At 49.8% G+C, this 23,323-nt stretch overlaps 1 protein-coding gene and 1 long non-coding RNA gene across 3 annotated transcripts in view; both read left to right on the plus strand.

Moving 5' to 3' along the window:
* The first annotated feature begins 1,920 nt into the window (after window positions 1–1,920).
* ABTB3 (ankyrin repeat and BTB domain containing 3) overlaps window positions 1,921–23,323 on the plus strand; it is a 180,411-nt gene continuing 159,008 nt past the window's right edge. The window contains exon 1 of one of the 2 annotated variants that reach the window (XM_052669012.1): window positions 1,921–3,116. In XM_052669012.1, coding sequence (XP_052524972.1) covers window positions 2,144–3,116 — 973 coding nt within the window. In that variant the 5' untranslated portion in view covers window positions 1,921–2,143. The remainder of the gene's footprint in view (window positions 3,117–23,323) is intronic. The other variant, XM_052669011.1, reaches the window with a different exon arrangement.
* Window positions 3,394–22,014, plus strand: LOC128073827 (uncharacterized). Its single transcript, XR_008202901.1, has 2 exons — window positions 3,394–5,710; window positions 17,509–22,014. It is a non-coding gene; the product is annotated as an uncharacterized LOC128073827 (long non-coding RNA).

A 23,323-nucleotide genomic window follows, 5' to 3' on the forward strand; every position in this document is an offset into this window, starting at 1 on the left:
ACTTGGCTCTGCTTGCTTTCAGTGCTGCCTAAGAGGAAGTGATGTTGGTCCAGGCCACTAACAAAAGTTGGGAGCATCTTTTTACCCTCTACATTTGCAGCAAAGAAAAGCTTAGGCCAGGTGCTGGGAGGGCTGTTCCTGGCAGCAGTGGACTCTTAAACAGACCATGCAGGAAGCTGTAAATACTTCATCATGCATGGGTTCAGCAGGAGGGGAGACTGAAATCTGTCAGGATGGGTGTAGAGATCATGGCTGAGCCTTGCTGAGAACCAGAGGCTTGAACCAAGGGGCTGCCTCGTGGGCCTTCACTCCATCCCCAGCACTGTTTCTGCTCTCGCAGCCGCCAGCTGCAGAGCCACAAGGCACTGAGTGACCACAGAGTACTCTTTCCCCTGGCATCATCTCCCCACTTCTGGCAAACAGCTGTTGAGAAGCCAGAAAGCTGAAGATCGCGTGTGCATCATTGTGTTTAATAGTCACCAGTGGTCTTAGCCAGCAGGAACGTGTCAGCTCTCCCTCAATTCACTTCAGCTTTTGGTTTCCAACAAAAAATGAAGGAATCTGGCACACGATGGTGGCACAGGATGGCCTGCTCTGGGGCTGCTCCCCCAGCTCCCACTGCAGTGCAGCCTGCAGGCAGCTCATGGGCTGGGGAAGGCGAGAGAAAGCGCTGCGCCCCTCACTGCTCTCCCCACACCATCTCATTCCTGTTCGCTTCCATTTGCCCTGAGCACCTTCCTAAACCGTGCTTCAATTTACTTCTTTCAGAGCTCATGCTGGCACTTATCATCCCCTGCGGGTACTTCATCAGCTCCTGCCTGAGCTCTTTGCTCTGTCCATGGAGAAATGATGCCCATGGCCCCAACTAGTGGGAAATCACCACCCCCTAGCCGGCATGTAAGGAACCGTTCTCTGTGGTGGATGTGTCTGGTAGGCAAATGCCTACTCCCAGGCCGTGGGGAGCGGCTGAGGGCCCCGGGTGTGCTCAGCCCAGAGCAGAAGAGCCGATGGGAGGCCTGGTGGTGGCTGCAGCTCCTCACAGGGAGCGGAGGGCAGCGCTGAGCTCTGCTCTGTGTGACAGCGACAGGGCCCGAGGGAACGGCAGTGAGCTGTCAGGGGAGGGCAGCTGGGGGTCAGGGACAGGGTCTGCAGCAGAGGGTGGTGGGCATGGAACAGAACGCCCAGGGCTGTGGGCACGGCCCCGAGTGCCGGGGTTCAAGAAGCTTTGGAAACCGCTCTCACACAGGTCTGATTTTTGGGTGGTGCTGTGTGGAGCCAGGAGTTGGGGTCCCGGCTGAGCACGAGGGCACAGCGCTGTGCAGAAGCGTACGGGCACGCTCAGGCGAACAGCACTGTTGGAGCAGCTGGAGGCCGAGCGGAGTGCTCTGCGGGGCTGCGGACAGCAGAGGGCTCTGCTGCAGGGCGCTCGCGATGCCAGTCCCGAGGTGCCGCTGCTCCGTTCGCAGGGCTTTGCTCACGGCGGGGCCTCCCGGCCCGCGCCACCGCCATCCCCGCCGTGCCGTCCTGCAGAGGAGTCACGCTACGGCACCGGTGCCCGAGACAGTTCGACCACTTCGGCTGCGTCCGCGTGCTGCCGTTAGCGCGTTCACAGCACAACCTGCAAACCAGCAGAGCGGAGCGCGGGGGGGTCCCGCCTCGTCCCAGAGGAACGCCGCCGGCGGCCGCGCCTCCGTCCCGTGAGCAGCACCCCATCCCCGCACCGCGCTGCGGCTCCGCACCCCTCGGAGGCGAGGGGTAGAGTTGAGGGGCGGGGCCTTGGAGGCCGGAGGCGCCGCCCCATTGGCTGCGGAGTGCGGGGGCTTTCCATGCCCCCGCCCTCCACGCCGTCCTATTGGTCGAGGGCCGGCGGCGCTTTGCATGTACCCACCCAGCCTCCCCCCCCGCGCCGCCCGGCGCTGCGCTGCGGTGCGGGTCGGGCCGGCGGCGCAGTGCAGGAGCCGGGCCGGCAGCGGTGTGCGGGCAGCACCGGGAGCAGCAGCAGCAGCAGCAGCAGCAGCACTCTGCGGGCTGGCGGCGCTGGGAGCACGACAGCGGGCTGCCCCACAGGACTCGACGCTCCGCCTCGTCCCCGCCGGCCGCCGCACCCCGCCCGGGTCCCGCGGGTGCAGCATGAAGCGCGGCGATGATGGCACGGCGGGGTAAGACGGCGGCGCGGACGCTGGAAGACCTGACGCTGGACTCCGGCTATGGTGGAGCGGCGGACTCGGTGCGCTCCTCCAACTTGTCGCTGTGCTGCTCGGATTCGCACCCCGCGTACCCCTATGGAGGAAGCTGCCGGCCGCACCTAACTGACTCCATGCACAGTCGCCACAACAGCTTCGACACCGTCAACACCGTCCTAGCGGAAGATTCCGAGGTGCTGGACTGCGCGGGGCAGCACTGCTCCCGGCTCCTGCCCGACCTTGAGGAGGTCCCCTGGAGCCTGGAGGAGGTGGAGGCGCTGCTGCAGCCGCCGCAGCCGCGCCGGGATCCGCGGGCGCCGGGCGGCGGCGGCGGCGCGGCGGGGCGGGATGCGGCGGCGCGGCTGTCCACGCTGGTGAGCCGCGCTCTGGTGCGCATCGCCCGCGAGGCTCAGCGCCTCAGCCTGCGCTTCGCCAAGTGCACCAAGCACGAGGTGCGCAGCGCCATGGAGATCGTGCTGGGCTGGACGCTGGCCGCCCGCTGCACGGCGGCCGCTCTCGGAGCCCTCTCGCTCTACAACATGAGCGGCAGCGGAGGGGACCGCTTCAGCCGCGGCAAGTCGGCGCGCTGCGGGCTGGCCTTCTCCGTCGGCAAGTTCTACCGCTGGATGGTGGACAGCCGCGTGGCCCTGCGCATCCACGAGCACGCCGCCATCTACCTGACGGCCGGCACCGAGAGCCTCTTCCGCGACATCCACGCTCGGGTGCTGGCCGGGACCGGGCCCTCCGCCCCGCTGCCGCCGCCCGGCCGTACCACCCCCGCTGCGGCCGCCGGCCCGGCCGAGAGGGAGAAGGAGGGCGCCGAGGGGCCGCGCTTCACGCTGGAGGCTCTGGAGCAGACGGTCAACAACGACCCCGAGCTGTGGGGGCTGCTGCAGCCCTACCAGCACCTCATCTGCGGGAAGAACGCCAGCGGTGAGTGAGAGCGAGCGGCCACCTGCTGCGCCGGGTAGCGGCGGGGGGAGCGGGGCCGGGAGGGGCCGCCGCCGCATCGCCCCAGTCTGCATCCGCTCCGCGGCACCGTGCCGCCCCGCGCCGAGTCCGTGCCGGGCGGCGTTGGGCGCCCGGAGTTTTCCACGGGAGAAACGGCAGCAGCGCAGCGGAGCGGTCGGAGCGAGCAAACTTTGCTCCCCCGGCAGGCAGCGGTTTGGCCGGGCGCTGCGCGCTGGCACGCAGGCTTTCTGCACGCATCTCCGGCGTGTTGCTGCTTGTTTATCCGGCGCTTGACACGGCGGTGCACCGACTTCGCGGGGGTTTCTGTGTTGTTTATCTTCGTTCCCGAGCGAGAGGGTGGTTGGGGGGTGATGCCTCGAAGGAGCGCCGTTCGGTAAAGCACGACTCCAAAGTTGACGTTCCTCATGCTGCTCAGTGAGGGGGGAGCGCGGCGGCAGCCAGCAGCCGGCTCGGGAGCCGCGGTCGGAGCTGGTGTTGTTCTCCTACGTATCAGCATGCACGGGCACATCGGCTCCCATACAAAACAGCTGTCAAGCCGAGATGCAAATGTCAGAGCAAAAGAAACCGGGAAAACGAGGAGAACTGGAAGCGCAGAGCAGGTTAACCCTGCCGGGGTGCCAGCGGAGCGCGGCCCATAGCCATTGTCTTCCTTCCCCACAGAGACCCAGGGGGAGGATGCTGACTGCAAGTAAAGGGGCGAATCCACTCCTTCCTCCCCCTCCCCGGTCTAAATAGCGGTGTCCCCGCAGCGTTTGCCCCAGGGTGTCCTCCCCAGGGCCCTGCCCAGCGTCCCGTCGGGACGCGCTCGCCGCAGGATCCCCCGGTGCTTTGGTGGTATGGCCACAGGCAGGCGGGCAGCCTTCTCCGAACGCCCCTTGTCCTCCCGTCCCGGTGCTCTGCCCGCAGGTTTCAGGCGTTGCCACTCTGGCGTTGCAGCACCGGCTCCTATCGAGGCAGTTCCTATCGCGGAGCGGCTCCCGCTGAGCCGTTCATTTTGGTTTGCGGAGTTGTGACACCCTCTGTATCAGCCTGGGGGATTGACGTGAACTTCAGCCTGCCCTCATCCGTTTCCCTCCGGGGACATGATTCAGACTTTTCGTCTCCATTTTGTTGCAGCTTTACCTGGCACAAATCTCAGCCCTGACGTGAGCAAATGGCATTTTTTGAAGGTGTTTGAGCCGGACCCCAGCAAGTTGTCCATTTTGTTTTGTCTCTCCTGGTGTCATTATGTTTCCCATGCAGTATGACTGTAATGCTGTTTTAGCTCCTTATGAAATGCGATTTGATGTTCTCTTATGTGTGTTTGGAGTTACAGGTGAAAAAAAAGATTCAGGCCTTCTTATAAAAAAAGCCATTTTTTATTGCTGTTTACATTCTGTGCTTCATAACCCAAGTATTTCCATGGAGCTAAAGCAGACATAAGTCTTTATAGTCATTGTGCTGCTCCTTCATCGGGGAGAAAGGCATCTGGTTATCGAGCCCTCACCATGCTGATGTCTGAGTGTTCAGCGGTTGCTTGTGAATGTTTCCTTTCCAAGCACTTGAAAGGGGGGAAAGTCTGATGGGAGAATTATCTGACCTGCTCAGAACTCTTGGGAAATCCGTGATAGGTTGCTAGAAGAGCTGGAAGCCACGTCTCCATGTGATGGCATAACCACAAGCTGTTCATCCTTCCTCTATGCTCAGTGCTCGAAAGACTGCAACGAACAGGCTGCCCAGGGTGGTGGTGGGGTCACCATCCCTGGAGGTGCTCCAAAACTGTGTGGATATGACACTTAGGGACGTGGTTATGGGCACAGAGGGGATGGGTTGATGGTTGAACTAGATGGTCTTTGAGATCTTCTCCAAACTTACTGATACATGACTCTATGAAACAGCATGTAGCAGGCTTCTCCTGACGTCTCCGTGGACTGTTCCAGGGAAAGAGGCAGGTCCTGGTGCCCTGAAGGGTTGGTGAATTGGGTAGTGTGTGGGCATGCAAACATTGGATTGGATTGACTTGGTCCGTTGGATGGATGACAATCACAAGTTGAGTCTTTTCCAAAGGTACCATAGCCAATATTTTTTGAGTGGGCATAAAAGGAAAACAGGGCAAAAGCAGACCCCCAAGCAATTATTGTTCCACTCACAGTTTTGGTAGGGAGAGGTGGTGCCATCTTTGCCAGGCAAATGTCAAACCACAAAAACATTTCTAGGTTAAATTCAACATCTTGAATTCTGACGGGACTGTGAAATGGGCAGCCCATGAAGATCACAGGATACAAGTATGAGAAGCACATGATTGGAGCATGAAGCAGTCAGAGGCTGCTTGAATACAGGCTGTGAGTGCGGGTGTTGGGGCCCGTGGTCTGAGGATCTGAAAGGCACAACTATTCAGCCTATTACAGGGTTTCCCTGTCAGCTGTGCTGAGCACTTAGTGGTTACAGCTGAGGCTTTTTACTCTTGTATCATACCCAGTCATCTTGGAAGCTGCTGAATAAGATCGGTATTGCAAGATAACCCTCTTCTTCCCATAAACGATGGTCATGCGCCTTCAGATGAGGATGTTGTTCTGGTAAGTGCGTCAGCCCACTGCGTTTGTCATGGGTATATATCTGTGGAGATCCTGCAGCTGCCTTGGCATGAGCCATGCTCTCATGCACCGTGGTCATGGGTTCTCATGCAGGGCTGGAGGTTCATGGATGAAGGTACAGGGATTAAGTTCTTTGCACAGAGAGTGGTGAGGTGCTGGCACAGGCTGCCCGGAGAGATTGTGGCTGCCCCATCCCTGGAAGTGTTCAAGGCCAGATTGGATGGGGCCCTGGGCAGCCTGGTCTGGTATTAAATGGGGAGGTTGGTGGCCCTGCATGTGGCAGGGGTTTGGAGATTCGAGATCCTTGAGGTCCCTTCCAACCTGGGCCATTCTGTGATTCTGTGGAGGTGATGGATTTGATTAATGCTTTGTGGTCCAAATCCCCATCTCCTTCACAAGCCTTTTGGCATCTTCTGTGATACAGGAGTAGGAATGGGAAAAGAGGATTAGTAGTAGCACCAGGAACAGGCTTCAGGCATCTCCGCTGAGTTATCCTAGTTACTATATCAGAAGGAATAGACCTCAAAAGCACTCTGAGGTAGTATTTTCTTTTTCCTGCACAACCAGAATTTTAATGCCACGCTTGAATGAAAATTAAAAACTTTACGCTTGGGATTTCATTGGCTCTCAAATGTTTCAGTTATGAGCTCTGTCTGAACAGTGGAGTACACATTTACATCCCATAGCAATCACATGGAGTGTTATTTTCCTTGAAATAGGGGGAATAAAATATTGTATACTCAATAAAAGGAGTAAAAAGTAGCACCTCTGTGGCTTAAGCTGCATTATTATTTTTTTCTCTATTGCTTCTGAAACCCCTACTTTTATGCCAGATCTCAGAGCTGCTTTGGGGGGAGGTTTCCTCAGCTCTTGAATCCAGCACAAAGAACAGGAGTATGTCCATGGGAAAGCTTGGAGGGGCAGTCCAACTGGCTGAAGTTATCTGTCTGATAAAGCTATTAGGCAAAGTCTAAATTCACAGTCATAGAATGGCTTGGGTTGGAGGGACCTCAAAGATCACTAGCTCTACCACCCCGCCGTGGGCAGGGGTTTAGCAAACAGACTGTTTCTGTCCAAGTCTTGGGGAGTCTCATTATTTGCTGCAAAGATGTTATTGAGCATGTCTTCCCACTTCAGCATCTGAAGGAGGTGCTCAGGTTGAGGTTGGTGTGGAATATCTGTGCACATGCTTTGGATGGGATGGGAGGGCTGAGGAAAGGTGAGCAGGGTTTTGTGGAGCAGCCAGCGTGCATAGCTAGCCTTCATCTGTTTGTGTACAGCTCATAAAAATAGTTATTTGGAACACAACTGTAGCGCTGTGGTTTCATCCTATTCTTATTATTATTTGTAGAGAAAGTCGCAACAAGTTGGAATAAACCAAGGATTAGGTCAGGCTTGGCTGACATGTGCCAGCTAACCTCAGTTTAACCTCAGCCTCTCCTCATCCAGGGAAGCTAGCAGGACTGCAAGCAAATGAGACAGACTGATGTATTAGCACGGCTTAACCAAGCCAGTTAATGCTTATAACTTCCGATACACACACGTGTGTACAGGGGCTGTTCCCTTCGCTTACTGGCGAGCGCACCGTGTCAGTCGGTTACTTCTTTCTGTTGTAATCGAACCGTGTGAGTGGTGAGATGCTATCATGGCTCTGGGGGTGATACAAAAATCCATCTAAAACTGATTTCAGGTGCTGACATTGGTAGCGGTGCAACGCATGAGATGTGGTTTTACTTAACTGACAGCCTCCTGTGCAGCCTTGCATGGCCGTGGGAGGAGCGGGGCTGGGACTGGAGGTGGAGGCCTGGCAGGGGGCTGCTGACTGACTGCCTAATGAAGGGCTGTTTCCCTCTGGACATTTTTATTCATGTAATTTGTTTCGGTAATGAGAGCAGCTTGAAGAAAAAAAAAAAAAAGCAAAAAAAACCCAACCCACAACAGAAATGATTCTACTAGAAACACCTTAGTGCTAAAGCATAAAGATGATGTATGACGATGTAATTATTCCCTTTATCGTATTGGAAAGTACCTTGGCAGCAGGGAGTTTTAGTGCTGCGGCTATAGCACTTTGCCTCTGATGTAAATGAGACTTCAGGGCTGTGATGCAGAACCAAGGTAGGGGAATAACAGTGTCCCATGAGCAGCCCAGTGGTTTCCTGACTTTCTGTCTGAGGGGCAGCATGCCTCCGCCTTTTCTCCCTCACCCTGGAAGGGGAAATGGTTCTCTTTTCTGGAAAGCTTTATGGCTTTCCCCACGCTTTACTCCCAGTGGCAGTGGGAAAGGGCAAAGTTGTGCTCCACTGGGTCACACAGGAAGAGAGCCAGTTCCCTAAACATGGGTGCTAAGAATTAACTCTGCTGGGAGTGATTTCCTCCAGCCTGCAGCAGAAAAATACAGGGCACTGGAGGTAGATGGGGAGCTTCCTTCAAACTGCTCCCTGAGATCAGCAGCTTCCACATAAAATAGCTGTTGCTGGTGTAGTGAGGGTGAAGAGAACAGTGAGGAGGTGATGGAGGAGGGCATGCCTGTCACCAGGATGTGCCATTTTGCTGCAACACTGCTACTGTTAGCAAGGCACCTGGGCAAGATTCTTTCAATGTTACCTCCCTCTGAAACTCCCATATGATCCTTGAGGCTTGCATCAGTGCTTGGCCACCTTCCCATTGCCCTCTCAGTTTCAGCATCCTCTGCTCTCTCTCTGTCTCCCTGGTGGGACCATGCCACTGCCACATCCTTCCCTGGCACCAGTGCTGTGCACCAGCCCCTCTGTATCAGTGTTTCTTCATGGGCCTGTCTGCAGGCTGTTTTCCTTCCTCCTGGATGCAGGAGAATTCAGAAGGGGAGAAGAACCGGTAAGGGCTTTCTTCTTCTTTTGCTCTTCACCTCGTTTTCTTCCTGAGTGAAAACAATACACTGTACTATCTCTGTGTCAATCTGTAATTACAATTTTTATGCACCTGGTGAGTCTTTTAAAGATTTTTAAAGATGTACATACAGGTGGAGTCAAAAGTACCCCAGAGTTTGTGCAGTCAGCTGCTTTGCAAGAGGTGTGCAATTGGGCAGTCTGAAAAGTGCAGACACTGCAGAGGAATTTAGAATCATAGAATCATTTGAGATGGAAGGGACCCTTAAAGGCCAACCCCCGTGCAATGAACGGGGACACCTACAGCTCTAACAGGGTGCTTAGAGCCCCTCCACACTGACCTTGGATGTGATGTAGGGTGGGTCTCTGGAGATGGGGCACTCACTTCATCTCTGGGCAGCCTTTGCCAGTGCCTCACTACCTTTATCGTAAAAAACTTTTTCCTGAAATCCAATCTAAATCTCCAGTCTTGTAGTTTGAAACCACTTCCATTTCTCCTATCCCAGCAGACCCTGCTAAAGAGTTTGTCCCTTTATTTCTTATAGCCTCCTTTTATGTGCCAGCTGAAGTTTCACTCACAGCTCTCAATCTGTCCTTGCTTCCAGAACTACCTACAACAAAAAGTTTCCAGCAGTGAGCTCAGTGTGGCCACGTTTCTCTGTCAATGAACAAGCTTCCTATTTTCCCAGAAGGTGATAAAGCAATCCTTCTGTAGTAGGCTGTGAAGAGAGTCTTGTGGTCAGTTGCTCATTTTCCTTTCCGTGAAGAGAAATCTTTCTTCTTTAAAAGCAGAAGAGACATGACCTCTGTTGAAGGGAAATGAATCAACAGATATTAGGAAAAAATTCTCAGAGCGGTGCTGCAGTGACACAGGCTGCCCAGGGAGGTGGTGGAGTCACCGTCCCTGGAGGTGTTCCAGAACCGTGTGGATGTGGCACTGAGGGATGTGGGCAGTGGGCATGGTGGGAGTGGGCTGATGGTTGGACTAGCTGATCTTAGAGGTCTTTGCAACCTTATTGGTTCTATGATTCCGTGACACGGTCTTCTTTTGGTAGCAGGGATGAGGGACGTGTTTCTGAGAGTACTGCAAGACCTAAGAGCCACTGCTGGTGTTTATCCATTCAGCAGAACGGACAGGTTGCACTCACTTGTACAGATGCCTTGCAAGGGCTGCAGAGACTTGTCTTGATTAATTAATTTAATCCCTAATACTGCGCTGGTGCCTTTGAATTGTCACATCCCTTCCTGTAGTGGTTTGTGGGTGCTGCAGAAGTTTCACAGTGTGGCTTACGGTTGGTTTCTGCTGAGGCAGCTAGAGGGGCTTCCATCTTCCAATCTAAAAAATGCAGAGAGAAGTTCTGTTGGGGCAAACATCCTCAGGTGTAGCGCCTGATGGATTCATATAGTCTTTCTCTTCTCTTGCCTGTGGTCAGAATTGAGCTTAAAGAAGATGTGACCCTTTTGTCTTGACCCATCCCTTGTGTGTGAGGGGGGGAAGTCTTTGACAGTTGATTTAGAGTTAAATAATGCTGGATTGGTAGTAAGGAGCGGTGAGAAAATTATACCACTCATACAAACAGTGGGCATTGGAACAGGTGATGAAACTCTGCTGAACTGATGGTGGGCAGGGTGGGAAAGGCGTTGTTGGGTTGGGTCCATGCTGTTCAATGGTGCCCTATTTGTACAGTATGCTGGAGCCAACTCCTGGTCCCAGTGGCTCTTTAGAACACCTTGTATAGATCTGCTTGGTGGTACGTGGCTGTTACTGGTGGGCCATGGGCTTGATGGCTGGGAATTCTGCTGATGTAACACTCCAGGACTGAGCTTGTCCTACAGTTGTGCTTAAGGCAGTAATGAACATTTCCAGTAAACCGGGGGAGAAGGGTTGAAAGATCCCCAGATGTAGAAGCATAAGAGACAGAAGCTTTGTTCCCTGGGTGTTGTAAGGCAGCTGAAAGCGAAAGTATGAGGAGGGTGTGAGCTGCAGCCGTGTGGGAGGCGGGATGCTCACCAGCAGATAGGAGCCCACGCTGTGTTCAGCTAAGCTGGAGGGACAGGCAGTACCTCTGGGTCAGCTCATGCACGTAGTCTGATCCCCTGCCCCTACACTGCTGGGGCCACGCATGCGAGCAGCACATTGACTCCAGGCAGCCACAAAGGTCTCATGAGTGAGTCCCGTAAGCAGGAACGCCCGAGGAGATGACAAAAAGAGGCCTCTTCAAGGAGCGGATTTCTGTCTTCAAGAGCTGTGGGGTAGCACCTGGACCTGTGAGAATCTGAGGCTTTAAAATTAATAAAAACCACCCTGCTTTTAAATTGCAGTGCTATGAAATACTGCTCCCAGGTGGAGTTGCAGTGGAGGTATGGAGAATGCATTTGCATTTTCAAGATGGTCAAATAATTGGAGGAAATTTTGCATCCCGCAGTGTCTTCCAGTTTCACTGGCCCTGTGGTAATCTTGAATAAACACTGCTGGGCTGCAGTGCTTTCACTAATACATTGTGCTTGGCTGCATGGGGAATGTTGGGGCTGCAGAGCCCAGAGATGAAGGGGAGTGAGCAAGGAGCACAGGGAGGGGAAGGATGGACTTCCCTGCAGGGAGCTGAAGAGGACCCTGCGAGCCTCTCTCAATGGGTGCCCACCAAAAGGAGGTCACAGGGAAGATTTCTGTCATACGGGAGCATGTGTGGCACTGAAGGACATGGTCAGTGAGCGTGGTGGGGATGGGCTGGTGGTTGGACTAGGTGATCCTAATGGTCTTCCCAACCTTAATGATTCCATGATTCTATGTTGTAGCATGCCAGCATATCACAGAAATGAGTTTCATTCAGTCTTCAGAATGAACGATGCTGGGTGAAGGCTTTGTACATAGATTATTTCACAGTGCATTGTTGCAGTGTAGTGAACAAAGATGCTAGGGATAAAGTCTGGAGCCTCGGCTGCTTGATGCATATAAAACAGCAATTACAAAACTCAGTACTTCAGAAAAGTTATCCTTGTGCTACAGGTTTTTCACTTCTGTAGGTCATGTTTGGTGTGGAGCAAAACAGGATGTAAGATGCCCCAGATGAAGTCCCAAACCCAATCCTGTAGCACTCTCCTGGGCAAAGCTCCCGTTGATGCCAGCTCCAGTGATTTGGTGACAAATTAAAGGAACTCTTGCGTCAAAGCTGTAGGCCCAGATTTAGTTCTGCTAAAAATAAGCTTTTTCAAAACTGAAGATCAGTTTCAGTATCTGACTGTAGGTATTTATTCTTAACTTGAAAGGAGAAATTTTTGTCATTGTTTTACTAGTTCATTGTGCTCAGCTTGAAGGCTGCGAAGCGAGCTCTGCCAGGAGCAGCCTGCAGCCCGCCGTGCTCACTGGCTGTAGCCTATTTCTGCTGGCCCACATAGGAAATGTCCTAAAAATAGTTCCAGCAGCATATGTTTTCAAAACTAAATTAGATTTTAAAAATAAGAGCTTCAGTTTAATTATCTGGCAGGCTCTCAGTGAGGAGAAGGGTTTTCAAAATACCCCGTGCCCTTAACATGGAAAAAAGGGACATAAACAACTTGCCTCTGAGTAGCTGGGACATGCTGTTACTTTGCTGTTGAGTTTTTCCTTTTAACCACTTCTTTCTTACACCACTGTGCTCACTAAAATAGTTGTCCTGTGCATCAGATAGCTCTGAGCAATGCAAAGTCTTGCAGGCTGAGTGAATGAGTTAAAAGAAGCAGGAGTAATTTCAAAACATTTTACAGGTTTCAATTTGGATAAACAACCATCTCATGCAAAGGACAATGAACTTCTGCAGCCATCAGCTGGGAGCTGGTGTTGATAAGTAGGTGATGCTGCCTGCCTGGCATACATCAGCAGTTAGCTGTGGGGGCCGAATGATTCCACAGTAGGATTAAATTCAACAAGAGAAAATACCCTCACCAAAGCATACCCTTCTTAAGCATACAGACAGTCACGTTGATTTTCAGGAAGGATGTAGGCTGTCACCTCTCTTTAGTTCATTGATTCTGAGTGTGCATGGGATAATTGGTGGGTTCTGCAAGGAGAGCTGCGGTGGTGGGAAGGTCGATGTCTGCTGGCCCTGCCCCTCTCTGCTGACTGGGTCACAGGAAAGACAGGCCTGGGATGGAACCACCAGTGGCTGGGCATGTGGTCCTGGAGGGACGTTATCAGATGGGTGTGTGTTGTCCTACAGAGGCACCTTTAATTACAGATTGTGCCTGTGTGATACAGGAGCTGGTGAGTCATAAAGTGTTTTCTAAGGTTTTGGCTGGCCCTGAATGCTCAGGCTCCGGCCATTATTGCAGGTAATCTGGAGAAGTGGAGCCATGGTGAGCTTCTCTTCGGGAGAGGCCCTGCTGCCATTACCCTCACCACTGTCACCTTGAAATTAGATGACACCGATTTGCCCAACCTAGGGCTATGCTCTGAGACTCCTTGGAGTTTCACTGGAGCGCTGCTGCCTGCTTAATAGTTGCTTCTCATGCAAACAGCGCAGCAACACCCAAACTGCAAATCTGGCTGTAAATCTGGCTGCTATAACATGGGAAGGAGCTGCATGAACACCTTGTGCAACGTGTGTTGCAACTCCCAGCAGTGGTGATGAGACGTCCCTTGGCTGGAATGATAAGGTGATGATGGCATGGAGTCTCTAGGATTGGGATTTATGCCTTTTTTTGGTCTGACAGGCTCCGAGGTGGATGGAAATAGCATGGTCAGCAGGACTAGGGAGGCCCTCTGTACTTGGCACTGGTGAGGCCACACCTCAGTTACTGTGTTCAGTTTTGGGCCCTTCACTACAAGAAAGACATCGAGGCCCTGGAGTATGTCCAGAGACTGCACCAGGGGAGGTTCAAGTTGGATATTAGGAACCATTTCTTCACAGAAAGAGTGGTGCTGCAGTGGCACAGGCTGCCCAGGGAGGTGGTGGAGTCGCCATCCCTGGAGGTCTGTCCAAGAACCGCATGGACTGAGGGACGTGGTTAGTGAGCATGGTGGGGGTGGGTTGGCGGTTGGACTGGGTGATCTTTGGGTCTCTTCCAAGCTTAATGATTTTGTGATTCAATGGAAACATACATTTTTGGGGTAAAGACAGCAATGTAAAGAAAAAGAGTTGAGAAAATGAGGAATTAGTAGTTTTTCTGGTGTTGATCATGGCTTGAGGAGCAGTCGTGTGGATGGGTTCCAGTGTTCCCAGCAAAGGTTTGCATCATTGCTGGTATTACACTGATATACTATGAAATAGTTGTAGATACTGAAGTAAGTACAGGAATATTGGCTCTGGCATGAGGAAAAATGGGAACAGTTGAGCACCTGCATAAAACATCCTCTGAGCCTGGAGTAATTAGTTCAGTTTCAGTAGCCTCATTTCCAGAAAGGAAAAGAATAGAGAAGCAGCAGAAAAGATAATGGAAGCCTTGGGGGCCTAAAGGGAGTGTTTCAGTACGGTGATAGTCAACTGGAGTGGCATTATTTGGTGCAGAAAGAAGGCTCCTAGGAGAAGCTGTGATTGAACCATGCAAAGAGTGAGTGGCAGAGGGGAAGCAGATCACCAGCTTAATATTTTGCAGAGAGGCAGAATGCGAGAAGATTAAATGAAACTGAGAGTAAATTTGAAATAACTATAAAGAGCCTTCTCCTTTCAGCAACATACTGGGGCTTTGAGGAACTGAGTACTGCAGGAAGGGACTAGGAAACAATTGACTGGGATTATGCAAGTGAAGGAGGATATTTCTAAAGATATTAATATCTCATATTGCAGAGGAAGTACTATTTCATGTTTTAGCCCAGGCTTCACTTGGACGGCCTTCCCAGGCATTGCACAACACATGGCAGGCGTTCCTGGCCTTCCTCTATGCTGTGTTACCATTCACTGCTGACTAGGCACTCTGCAAACAGACTCACAGCTACGACTTCATTCATTTCAATAGTTCCATGAATGAGTAAGGGATGCAAAATTGGATGATCTACCTTTCTGGGCTTGTTACATCTGTCCAACAGCTTCTGTAGGCTTTCTTCTTCAGTTTGGACACTGGCTTTCATATGTGATCTCTGTGTTACAACTATCTGTTGTCGACCCTCTAGATATAGTTTTTTTTCCTTAAATCACAGAATTATCTATTTATGCATCTTGATAATCTACTGCATTCCAGCTTCATCTCTCTAGAATGTCTTTCTGAAAATAGTCTGTCCAAATGATGTTGTAGAAACAGAACTTAGAAATAAATGCAATTTTGAGTTATATCAAATAGAAACCCAAGCATTTGCGTTTGATTAGGGATAGGTGTTTCACCTCTGTGCAGCTGTTTTTGTGCTGTTTCTGAAATTTTTAACCTACTGGAAAAAAAACCCTCCCTAAATCTGGCACCAGCGCTGCAGCACAGTGAGCTCAGTGATCAGTGGGAGGCACACAGAGTGCTGCTTCATTACACCAGACTGTTGCATCAATAATGCAGCACTGTAATGTCTTAGAGGAAAAATAATGGGCTCTAATGGTGTAACTAGTGTGTTCACTGATGCTGGAGCACAATTAATTGTGGCTTTCTTGGAATTTAGTGCTGCAAACAGTTTCTGTTAAATGTGGATGCAGGGCATTTGAGCTTAACCAATCTAACAAGGAAGCTCGTGCCTTTTCCCTGTACTGTTGGGACCATCTGCAGAAAAATTAAAAAAAAAAAGGCTCATTAATTGAAAATGATGGGAGTGGGTTTCTCTGTTCATTGGGTTAGTGGCATGTTAGAGGTTGGTTGGTGCTCAGGCCTCTGCACTGTGCCTTCCTGCAAACTTCATTAGGCCTCCAGTTGTGCCAGGGAGGCTCAGGTTGGATATTAGGAAACATTTCTTCTCAGAAAGAGTGGTGCTGCAGTGGCACAAGCTGCCTGGGAAAGTCACCGTCCCTGGAGGTGTTGCAGAACTGTGTGGATGTGGCACTGAGGGACGTGGTCAGTGGGCATGGTGAGGATGGGCTGATAGCTGGACTAGCTGATCTTAGAGGTCTTTCCAATCTCAGTGATTTTACAGTTCAAGTATTTTCACCTTTTTACCTTTATTTATTTTTTTATTTTTTTATTTTTTTCCCCAGTTGGGACTGTGGGGGTTGTGGGAAGTCTTGGCAGGAAGGTGACGGACCTCCACCAGCACTGCTAGCTGGTGCCTGCCCAAATGCTGTGTCCTGTGAGAAGTGAGACAGCATCTCTTCACTAGATCACAGTGGCCGTTTTGAGACTGTGGGTAAACTTGGCTTTGTTCTGTGAGTAATTTGCTGTTGTGGCCAAAACCCAGAGGTGGAGGGGCAAAGAGATCTCTGCATCTGGGTTACACCGATGAAAGATTTTACCCATCTTTCAGTCATCTTTGTGTCGCTTCTCTGATCCTTGATGAAGCTTCGGCTGGCTGTCAGCATTATGCTCTATGGGAGGAAATGTCATGGTCTCTTCTGGATCTTTGGTTTTCATACTCTTTGCAGAAACACGGTTATCGGTGGCCCATCTTTTGGGTCATCGTGCTTGCAAAGAATTGGATGAAAGCTGCCTGTGAATAATATGGAAGGCTGCTGGCGGAGGGACTGGCAGGCACAAAGAACTGCAGAAATCTCATTTTCTTAAAAACTAGGTAAGAAATGCAACTTCCCATTTTGCAAGGTTTTTGAGAAATGGTCTTCATGTGCTCATTCATGTTTCTTGTAAACTTACTTAACGGTCATGCTTCACATACAGAAGATGGAGAATTACAGCTGCAGCTCTGGCTCCAAGCAGTGGTTGAAAGCACCCCTAAGGATCTCGGTACGTTTGGCAGGCACAGCTTGCACTGTTTTTGTATCAGCGGGCTCAGAGATGTGTCCTGATTTCTTTGCTGTGTACTATTGAAAGAGGAGATACAGAATAGGAGGGAATACATTTCTTAAAGCACTTTATAGTGTACCCTTGTCCCCGCTTTGAAACTGAACAGTATGTTTCTGATGAGATTTTAAGTGACAGTTGTCTGCTAGAAGTTGTTTCCTTTCTCCGATTATAAAATGAAAGAATTATTCAGTTTTGTCTTTTAGTTTGTTTCAAAAGAGCTGAAATGATACATTCAGTCATTTCATAACCACTTACTTTCAACACTGTTTATCTGATCTTTTTGCCGCAGTGGATAACTTATTTATACAAAACTAGGTATTTTGTGGTAGCTGTTTTATCTGCTTTTTCACATGTATGTAGCAGCTTTGTTTTAAAAAGACTGTGTCAGAGAGAGGTCATAACTTCAGTTCACAGAAGTGACAGTGTGAATTTAAAAGTAGGACACTTTGTTTCCTTTTATGTAGCACAGAGAGGCAGTCAGAGATGTCCGTGTGATGAGAACGTGGGATTGGGACTTTCTGGGAAGATTTCCCGTGTAATTAAGTGAGAGTTCTTTGGAACTTTGCTGGTGGCACTTTCTGTGAATAAACATTTCCCTCATTACCTGAAGACACAGACAGACATTTGGCTTATTATAGGCTACCTGTACCATGAGACCCAAAAGGCATAGCCAACTGGTGGCACTTTCCTCCCTTGGGACAAGGGAGAGCTTCTGATGTGCTTGGCCATCGGAACAAGCCGTGCTTATTTTTTCTTGCATTTGCTACATTAATTTGATGGCAGCTTTCTTCCAAAGAGTACAAAAACAGAATTTATGTTATTTTTAGAGCTGTATGATTTATACCCTGAGATATGTCTCAGTGGTTTCAAATTACAGAGGAGCGTGGAAATACTTGATTTCTCCCTTCCCCAGTCTATAGATTTCAAGCTGTTGGTCCAAGCTTAAAACTCAGCAGTTTGTAATGAAATCATAATTTGGTTTCGTGGCCTCAAGTCTTTCCTTAAACTTCTGCTTCCTCATATCCAATGATCTTCCTCGTTATTGTAAAGGAGAGCTACTTTGGTTCCATTTAGGTCAGATGTACTATCAGCTGGGTCTTCTGGTGCTTTGGGAATGGAAAAGTTCTTCTGAAGTCAGTGAAACGAACAAACAAAAAAAACCAACGCAACGAATGAGTCTGTGAGCTGGTATCTCCACCAGTTGTGGAGTGTTGACCTAGAAAACATCCATCCATCCTTCTGTAAATCACAGTGTTTTACTGCGGTTTCTACTACTGGAGCACGCTTTTTGGCCAAAAACCCATCTTTTTATATTTGAGCTTTCATGTAGCACTTCCCTCCTCTTAAACAATTTTCAGCGATACAGGTCTTTATGTTTCAAGCGCCGTTGCTAATGGAGGCAGCCCTCGGAAGGCACACACTCCAGCCACCACAAAATGAGTGTCTGACATGAGATGTTAGTGCTTATTATGCCACAGCTTTGGCATGCTACCCGCTTGTGAAGGCAGCTTCAAGGATGCGATCCAGATCTAGCAGATATGCCATAGCCTGTTGCCGTCTGGTTGTCTGATGCACGTGATTCTCTGACACGGAGTGGTTCCTGGCAGCCCTGCTGCCTGGGGGTACTGGGTAAGCTGTCAGCTAGCCCAGAGCTTGTCTCTGTTTTACATGCGTAAATGCAGCGTTGGGAAGAACCAGCTCCCTTGAGCACACACAAATGAACCCTGTACTTGTAGCGTATATTGTATTCTGAGGATATTGAGGTTTGCAGTCACCTTGCTTAAAGCAAGAGAGCACTCTGAGGTAGGTGCAGCTGTAGGCAGTTGTGGCACTAACACATATGATGCCTGCATTCTAGTGTCGCTTCAACTGCCTGAGTTTGGGAGCTCTTTTCGCTGACTCTTGGGAAGCTGGAAGGGATGGGAAAACCCAGGCTGTGCTCACTGGAACCGGTGCATTGCAGCTGTGCCTCAGACTGAGCTGAAAGGGATGTAAAGCAGGAGTGGGTGCTGCCTTCACATATGGAAATGCCACATCTCCTGGCATGCCCAGCCTGGCTCCGTGCCCCTGCTCCACCCCTGGTCCCTGCCAGGTGGAAGGTGTGCAGTATCTGTATAGCTGTGATCTGCTTGCTGCTCTTTCCTTAGGTGGGGGCCTGATGTACCTGGAAGCAGTGCCCAACTTCAGGCAGCTCTGTGGCTGGAAATTCCTCTTTCCCCAGCTGGGTTGCCCCTGTTGGTGCCTCATTTCTATCTTTGTTAGCAGGATGCTCAGCTTTAAAGCATTCGAGGGGAGCGTTCGCAGAGTGCAAAGTCTTAAGAGCTTTGTCTCCTTGATCCTCCTTGCAGAGACAGACTGCTCCTTTCCAACCCGTGCACTGTGAACCAGTCGGCTACAAAGCCTCGCAATTTCCAAAGAACCGGAGCCAAAGCAGAGGGGCTCTGGCAGCTTCTCAGGGTGACCTTCGGAGCCACTGCTGGCTCCCACCTTGGCTCAGCAGCCCTGGAGGCTCCCCCGGAGGTTCTTGAGTGCTGAATTGTTGCCAGGACCACAGCAGAGCCTCTGCGCAGCAGCTGATCACACTCAGAAACTCCGCACCTTTTTATGGCAGCAGAGGGAACGAGAAGGCTTAACGAGTGCTGTTGGCTCCTCCAGAAAAGGAAGGAGGGATTTATGTTGTTCTCCAGGCTCTTAAATAAAAACAGTAAAAAGCCAGAAATGTTCTCTGACTTGTGAGAAGTAAATGTGTAAACTTGCTGGAAATGGGGGAAGCGTTTGTATGCTGTGTTGCACCTACCTGAGCAGCTTCTAGAGAGGAGGAAATGCTTAAAGGAAGTGGCAAAGAAGGACAGATCCCCACAGGAGTAGTGATTGCATTGCTGTGGGAACACGGGACATTGCCTGCTCTGTTTCTGCATGCATACATTGAATTTCCGAGGTCTATTCAACACTGCTGGCGAAGATATATTCAGAAGAAAGACAGCTACACGAATAACTTAGCTCTCCTGAGAAGACATCATTTGGGCATCAGGATCAGTGCCTGTTTGTTTGTTGCTTCAGAAAGAAGCAAAACCAAAAAATGATTCTTCCCCTCCAGAGAGTCATAAAAGTTGCTGGAAAGAGCATATGTCTGTAAAGAGTGTGTGTGTTTGCACTGTATCGATCTGAATTTGCCTGAGATTTAAATGACCGCATTTGTTTGATTGCTGTCTGCTGTGAGGCAAAGCAGCTGGAATTGCACATGCCTAAGGAAGAGAAAATGCATCTAACCAGGAGCGCTGTGAGAACTCGGAGAACTGAGTGACCAGCCAAATTCAGTTTTAGTTCTGACTGCTCAGGAACAACACAGCAAGCAGCTTCCAGAATCCCCTCAAAATGCAGGAAGGAAATGTCACACATCATGCCTTCAGCATGGCCAGCTGTTGATACGCTTCAAAGAAATGTGTGTGGTGGTTAGCTGTACAAGTCTGGCTCTGTCTGGGCTGCCCACGTTTGGAAACCTGGCTCAGCATCTGCCTGCATGGTTCACAAGGCGTTGGTGGTACCTGAGGCACTGTGCCCCTCCAGCACCTTGCAGGATGTGCTCTGTAACAGATTCAGCAGGAACAGGGAGAGCCAAGACTGTAGGAAAAGCAATCATCAGCAAGTGGTTAGGGTCTGCTATGAGTCTGGAGTCTGGAGTAACTGTGGCATTTCAGTGATGTGTCTGTAATTGCTTTTTTAATTATCATAGATGTCCATTGCTTTTGTTATCTGTAAAGAAAAGGAAGCAGAGAAGAGCAAATAATATACCTGAGACAGCAGCGCTTGCTGAATTCATAGAGTGAGCTCTGATGCCACTTTTAGATCTCATCTGTGACCCAGCACTGACTGAGCCCAGCGGGCATGTGCTGTAGCAAGGCTGGAAAGCAAAGCTTTCCTCTCTGTCTCACTCCTCTTCGAGTAGTGGTCAAACCTCAAGTCTCATCGTTCCATATTTCTTACTGTGATGATGTCGGGCCGACTAGAAGTGTCTGCAGCTGCAATTCAGTACATGATAGGGAACTCCACTGGGCGATTGATCTATTCTGCCCTTCCTGTGAAGGAAGCCAACCTCGTTCACTCCTCCTGTTCTTATCAGTAAACTAATGTCTAGGTGGATTTTAAGACTGAAACACAGAAGGAGGATGGACTCTTCCTCTCATTTATAATGGATGAGGCTCTGAGCGGCCTGGTTGAGCTGTAAGCATTCCCATTCATTGCAAGGGAGTTGGACTAGGTGGCCTTTAAGGGTCTCTTCCAACTCAAGCGATTCTATGATTCTGTGATGTGATCACCCTAAAGCACCATAGTTAGAACCATTGCTCTCCTCCCACTCCTGTTATAGGTGCCTAGAGGGAAGGATCCTATTTACACAGTGCCCAGGAAGACTGCAGAAATCTGCTCAGCGTTTGAGTATTTCATCTGCTATCAAGGTCATTTGCCTATTTTTACCCATGCACATGCTACACAAAAATAAGAAAGATGGGTTCTCAGAGGCAGACAGCTCTGAGTGAATGCTCTTCCCATCACCAGTCTCTTTCTTCAACATTTAAGTAACGGAGGCGACAGCAAAGACCAAGTTACGCCAGGTGAAGATGGGATATAGAAGTGCTCTCCATTGTTTTGCAATGAAGGGAGCTCTGCAGTGCCTCTGACTGGCAGCAATACCAGCAGCTTGTTTCCTAGCACACCCTTAGCAGTGTCCCTTCTGCTGGTGCTTCTCAAAGGCATGCTGCAACAAGGCCTTCTGCCCGCATCTGTGCTTGATACCTTCATAACAAAAGTACAAAGCAGCACCCCTAGGGAGAGGCTTCTTTGTGAGAGTTCTGCTTTACTTCTAAATCAGAACTGTGAGGTTTCATTTAAAATACAGTCTGCTGGCAGTAATGGGGTTGCTTTGGGGTTTTTGCCTCAGATACGATATCCAGCTTTGTCGTTCTTCGATTAGCATTATGAGGCATCCTTGGAATTAACGGCTTAATCTCTGTGTTTTGTCAGGAGGCGTAATCTCCCTCCTCCCTTAATGTCACATACCACATATGATGTAGCATGTTACTAATTACTGCGTACAGGCGCAGGCAGCCCCATTCCATGCATTCTCATTTCTGTTTGTTGCTAATTAGGAATAGTCATGCTGCTGGTGGGCTCTGGTGCTCCATCTGTATTGTCTGTAGGGTAGGCATCTGCCAGAGGATGGTGGTTATTTTGAATTAGATGTGAACATCCATCTCTTCTTTACTATTTTTCCCAATGTTACAAGCTTCCCCAGCTTTAAAAATGCGAGATACGGAGAATTAGGGATAAATGATCTTGCTGTCATTCATAACCCAATGCAAAGAAAAGCTGGGAACACCAGGCCGTGCAGTACAATCCTATTTAGCTTGAAAGGATAGCTAGGAAATAGGAAGCAAGTGTGGGAATACATGATGAATTCCTAAAGGCGACCTGCAAAGTGCTTTAAAAATTGAACTGTCCCTTTAGCAATATGCAAACAGCAATAGGAAAGGGAGCATTTAGTCACATACTTTTTCTTTTAAACCTCTGAAGTTTTCTGAAATTGCTGCAGCAGCCTGTCCCCAGTGTGCCATGATGCCTCAGAACACTCTGATGTCTCCGGTATCCCACTGAGCGATTGATATACCCTGTACTGGTTCTGTGCTGTGGTGATTTTCTATTACGAGGTGGAACAGTTTAGTATGGCCTATGATCATACTCTCTTATACCCTCTTGGGATAACATAAACATTTTTAAACATTGTGGAAGAAGTGTTGTTCTTTTGTAAGCAGAATTTTCCATCTTTCCTTCCAAATCTGTCCTTTTTCCGTTGAGCAGAGAGGTGAAATGAGTGTAGATAATTGCCTTGGCCATGTGGGTAAGCCAACCAAGTGGATGGAGCTGGTATTTTAATTTCTGTGTTCCTATCAGTGATGCTGGAAATAGTTGGCTTCTTAAATGCTATCGGTTCTGCCACTTTAGGATGGCATGAAATTTGTCTGTAGCGTTTTGCAGCTTTTCGCTTTCACAATTCGGCTTCTGATGGCCAAGTTGGCTCAGTTTTCTCTTGGGAGCTGCTCTATCTCAAGTTCCAGCTGGGCTGAAATTCATGTTGTGCTGGGATCAGCAGAGGAGCCACCAAATTTCTTTCCTAATGGGTACTACAAAACTTAATCAAGTGAGCTAGATCTGCTGAGCTTGGCTATGTCAGTTAGATTTAAACTGTTAACATGTCTTAACATCCTACTTGCACAGGGGATTAAGAGATGAAGGAAATTACCACTGTGTTGCTAGTGGAGGAGATGCAAGATGCAAACAGCCCAGGATTTGCATTTTGGTCTCCTCAACTTAATTCTGTGCTTTGTGGTTGCCAAAGATGTATTGTTTACCAAATTAGTTCCAAACATAATCGAACCATGCAGATGACTAAGAGAATATTAAGGGAAATCTACAGCAATCATCTTGACTAAGTCCATGTACTGTCACTAGAAGATACTGATACAGGCCTGAAGCTCTTAAAACAGTATTTCCAAAGTCTTTCCCTTCCTCTCAGCACTCTGCTTTCCCAGTTCAGTGACGTACAAGACCCACCGGCAGCCTGGTGCACAGGGAAACTACAAAATACTGAGTCATGGTGAGGTGTGAAGGCTCCTATGGTGCACTGCTGGTGGCATGGCCAGTGGCAAGGCTTACCCTTACTGCCACTAAAGGACTGGGCTTTTGGTGGCGTTGTTCAGTGAAGTCCTGCAGAAGCCTGTGCTGTGTCCAGCGTCTTCTGGTGAGAAGTCTGGCATCAATGTCCAAGCCTGGCTTTCCAGGAAAGGACACTCAACCTCTGCTTCTGGAGAAGGAGGCTCAGCAAGGAAAGAGAAAG

This window comes from Tympanuchus pallidicinctus, unplaced genomic scaffold (genome assembly GCF_026119805.1).
Source record: "Tympanuchus pallidicinctus isolate F22 unplaced genomic scaffold, pur_lepc_1.0 scaffold8, whole genome shotgun sequence".
In the NCBI taxonomy this organism is placed as follows: domain Eukaryota; kingdom Metazoa; phylum Chordata; class Aves; order Galliformes; family Phasianidae; genus Tympanuchus; species Tympanuchus pallidicinctus.